The sequence below is a fragment of the Cornus florida genome, unplaced genomic scaffold (genome assembly GCF_030987335.1).
Source record: "Cornus florida cultivar Cherokee Brave unplaced genomic scaffold, ASM3098733v1 CherokeeBrave_3.0.0_Hap2_Chr07, whole genome shotgun sequence".
In the NCBI taxonomy this organism is placed as follows: domain Eukaryota; kingdom Viridiplantae; phylum Streptophyta; class Magnoliopsida; order Cornales; family Cornaceae; genus Cornus; species Cornus florida.
The window spans coordinates 19124197-19128417 of NW_026775577.1; the positions used below are offsets into that span (position 1 = coordinate 19124197).

The window sequence follows — 4221 nt, forward strand, 5'->3', positions numbered from 1 at the left end:
ACTTTCTCTCTCTTCATATATATTCTCACATCATTTATCTACACTATTCTCACAATTGCTCGTGTGTCTATATTGATTTTTTACTTTTACCGAATATTTTTAAAATTATTTTATAAAATTCGGACACTCTAACTCCCTAAAATAAAAAAACCTATCCAAATTATCTACTACGACATTTTAAAGAATGATCATGATTACTCATTCATGTGATCGATTGTACATGATAACACACTTTCTCTTTTTGAAAGAGTACTTCAGTTTCTATAGTCACTTATAATAAATAGAGTCTAATAAAAATTTGTCGGTAAGCAAGTATATCATTTTCTTCCTTAATTGAAATATAGCAGAGATGAATAGATTTTGAGTAAATTTTACTTACATTTCTCGAGACTTACCAATATTTCACATGAACTGATGAACTCCTTCCATACTTTATAATCTCACTTACCTTTCTCGTTTACGACTTTTTTACCATTTTGTTCACAAAATATTTGTTGTTATCTGGGCCAAATGGTCACATAGGAGAAATATAACATAAATTAAATCCTAAGAAGAGATAAGTGAAACTATAAAACATAAAAGGAATTCATATATGATATTGACAAACCTCAAAGAAAATAGGTAAAATTTATCATAAATTTTTTACTATAAAAAACTCTTCTTGTATCTTGTGTCTGTTCTGTGTTTACATTAATAACACAACTACTTTATACTATAAACATAACTTGTTAATACAACAACTTATTCACAATTTACTGATCTACAAGAGTGTCACAAAATGAAATAGGGAAACATTAGAGTATCTAAGTCGGTCTAACCAATTAACACGTCACTTCACTTGCCCATCAAACAATTAACACCACACACACACACACTTTGCGTGTATATGTGTGTGTGTGTGTATATAATATGTGTGATGTGCTTTGGGGGCCCTCACTGTCTGTCACTTTATATAGCCATATATGTTGCATTTGACGACAACGTAAAACTGCAGGATGCTGACTAGTATTTCGCCATTTTACTAGGCTTATAAAGCTACCAGACAACACCCTCCTCTCTCAGCCCATTGTACACTCAAAAAAGCTCTCTCTCCCAAGTCCATATCTCTATTCAAACCTTATATTATTACATATCGCTCTCAGTTTACTATTTGCTCGCTCGTACCTATCTCCCTCCTCTGTACTCACTCTCTCACTCCTTTTAACTGCATACAAACCACTCACCACCATCTCCATCCCAACTACTTCAACTATATTTTCTCTCACTACCCATTTCATCTTCTCTCAATTTCAAGCAATATAGAGAGAGAAAGTTTGATCGAGAAGGGATGCACAGGTGCAGTAGTTCTTCTCATGGCGGCAACATGGTGGGACCATGTGGATGTGGTTTGTATCACAGTCCAACCAATTGTTTCTCAATGCTGTTCTCCATGCCTCATGAAGAGAATATCTACCCATTTACAAGCTCCCCTTCTTCTTCTTCTCCTTCTGTTGATTGTACTCTTTCGCTCGGAACTCCGTCGACTCGTTTAACCACCAATGACAATGATAACAAACGCTCTGGCTCTAATTCTTGCATGCCTAACTTTTATTGGGACATTTTACAGTCCAAAACTACCAGTACCACTAATTCACACTCTCCAACTACCCCTCATAAGTCCAGCCGCGGAAGCTGCGGCGGCGGCGGCGGCAGCAACTCCGGTGGTGGCGGCAGCAGCGATCCCCTCCTCGCCCGGCGGTGTGCTAACTGCGACACCACTTCCACACCCCTCTGGAGGAACGGCCCAAGAGGCCCAAAGGTCTGAATTAATTCATTTCTCATTGCATTGTTTATATATATATATATATATATATATATTTTAGTGTTGTACTCGTATTTATATATATATATATATATATTAAATAGTCTTTTGCATGTTATATGCAGGGAATACTATGTTTAAGTGACAAAATTTAAAAAGTAATAAAAATGACTGTAATTATAAGATTTAATATAAATCATTGCATACTGTGATAAATTACCTATATATATACATATTTTTTAATGTTTGGTCACTAAATTATGATTTTTTATTTTTTATTGCAGTCTCTTTGCAATGCTTGTGGAATTCGATTCAAGAAGGAGGAGAGGAGAGCCAATGCAGCTGCAATAGCCGCCAACGGTGGCGGAGCTGCATCAGGAATGATGGAGGCGCAACACATGATGGGACACCACAACAGTTCATGGGTTCACCATTCACAGGCCCAAAAGATGAACTGTCTCTCTCCGGGGATCGGAAACGAGTTCCGGTTCATGGAGGACGACGACCGCGACACCACCGACACCACCACCGGAGGCATTCCGTTCCTCTCTTGGCGCCTTAACGTCCCGGACAGGCCGAGTCTGGTCCATGATTTCACCAGATAAAAAAAGAACTAGTCTAGTGCACAAGCCTTCGGGTCAAGATGTTGGTTGTTTTGGGTTCATCATATTCTTTTCTTGAGGAGTTTCCTTTTGTATCCATCTTACATAGATGGAGTGAAAATGGGATAATTCTATGTTGTTTAGTTGCTTTTCTTTAGTTCTTTAACTTTTCACTTTGCGTATATCTATATATCACCTTTTTCTGCTAGTCTAGTTCACACTTTCTTGTGAGAACATATATATATATATATATACATACTTGTTGTTGGTGGGTAATTTAGGGGAGTTTGAACTCTGATCAATACTGAATCCATGTATTAATTTGTGTTGTGGTGAATTACACAACTGAGAGATAACCCAATACCAATGCACATATCATTCAGGGGCAGAACTGAACTTGTCGTTCAATAATAATGTTAGATCCATATGCTGCAGATCGAAATGGACCATTGTTTTGTATCTTTGGGCACTGACAGATCTGACCCTCCAATGGGTTTAATTTATGTGGCATTTGGTCAAGGTCTTCAAATCTTCACCTTTCCAATGATCAATCTAAATCTTTTTTCTTTTTCTTTTTTGAATTTCTGACAAGATAGCAGGATATATTAAATACTTTGGCTTTTATAATAATATTAATAATAATAAATTCCCAATTTATGGTTGAATTTACCCCAAACAGTAGTGTCAAGTAATGGTGATTAATAATAATAATAATTATTATTATTGGGTAAGTCTTGTTTTGCTTATATTTGTGAGTAGCGCCGTACAAAAGCTATTACGATGATGAAGTTGTAAACAATGCCCTAATAACGTAAATGGGGTGAACAAGTTCACTTCCTCAATTCTTGTGATTAATCAATTTCCCACAACTATTGTCAATTACACATTCACAACCATAAAAATATAAACAGTAAAGTAAAGTAAGTAAAATTTTAGAAATTGATGACACCAGGTTTGAGTGTGGAAACCCTTATTGGAAGAAATCCAACCTGTTAGAATGAGAATCATGGAGATTTTCACAACTGGCCATGAGCGAAATGAACCACTGTCGTTGAAGTAAGTATAATGGAATTTGACTCATGTGCACACACATTCCGCTCTACCAAGTACCAATAGTTCTCTGGTTTAGCCATACCTCCCCCCAAACGCACTAGAGTTCAGGCTTACTTTTTGATCAACAAACATTCATCGAATGCTTTAAGTCCTTTGTAGTGTGATCGTCCCTCCTCTTCCTTGTGAAGGATAGAAGAAAAACCTGTTGAACTGATCAATCTCTATAAACTGGTGTAAACTCTGAAGATTCCGTGTTGATAATAGAACAATGCCCGAAATCACTATTGTGTTTAAGTGTGCGTACTAAAAAAATACACAATCAGATTTTTTTGAAAAATCTCTAAAATAAACTTAAATGTTCATATGTAAAAGATGAAAATCTTGTTATTCCAATTGAAGAAATCCATCTCCACTATAGATAGAGATAGAGTATATATAAATATACCAGGGATCAGGTCCTTGTAATAAGCAAAAAGAGATTTTAAAATCGTGCAAGGATAGCCTTAGGAGTTTTGGGAAAAACAAGAAACTTACAAGTTACCAAAATATGAATTTTCGCACATACAATCGGTTCAATTTTAGAACTGAACTTTACCAAGTTTAGTTTTCATGCAAAAAGTTCAATTGGTTTAGTTTTAAACTCAACCGGTTGGACTTTTACAGAGTGAAGTCAGTATTCATGTACAAAGTTCAACCAATTCAGCGTAAAAACGCAACCGGTTGGACTTGCTTAATGATATTTTAACCGTTACACTCCATCCAACT

At 36.0% G+C, this 4221-nt stretch overlaps 1 protein-coding gene across 1 annotated transcript; it reads left to right on the plus strand.

Annotated features, from left to right (window-relative positions):
* The first annotated feature begins 1017 nt into the window (after window positions 1-1017).
* LOC132267538 (GATA transcription factor 18-like) lies at window positions 1018-2611 on the plus strand. Its single transcript, XM_059768690.1, has 2 exons — window positions 1018-1798; window positions 2086-2611. The coding sequence occupies exons 1-2, from the start codon at window positions 1328-1330 to the stop codon at window positions 2404-2406; spliced, it is 792 nt and encodes a 263-aa protein (XP_059624673.1). The 5' UTR covers window positions 1018-1327; the 3' UTR covers window positions 2407-2611.
* The last annotated feature ends 1610 nt before the right edge of the window (window positions 2612-4221 follow it).

What these genes read in the sequence shown, in the direction of transcription:
- LOC132267538 (XM_059768690.1), top strand. Translation starts at nt 1,328, where the DNA reads ATGCACAGGTGCAGTAGTTCTTCTCATGGCGGCAACATGGTGGGACCA. An exon ending in ACGGCCCAAGAGGCCCAAAG is followed by an intron (nt 1,799 to 2,085) that starts GTCTGAATTAAT and finishes TTTTTATTGCAG; the next exon opens with TCTCTTTGCAATGCTTGTGG.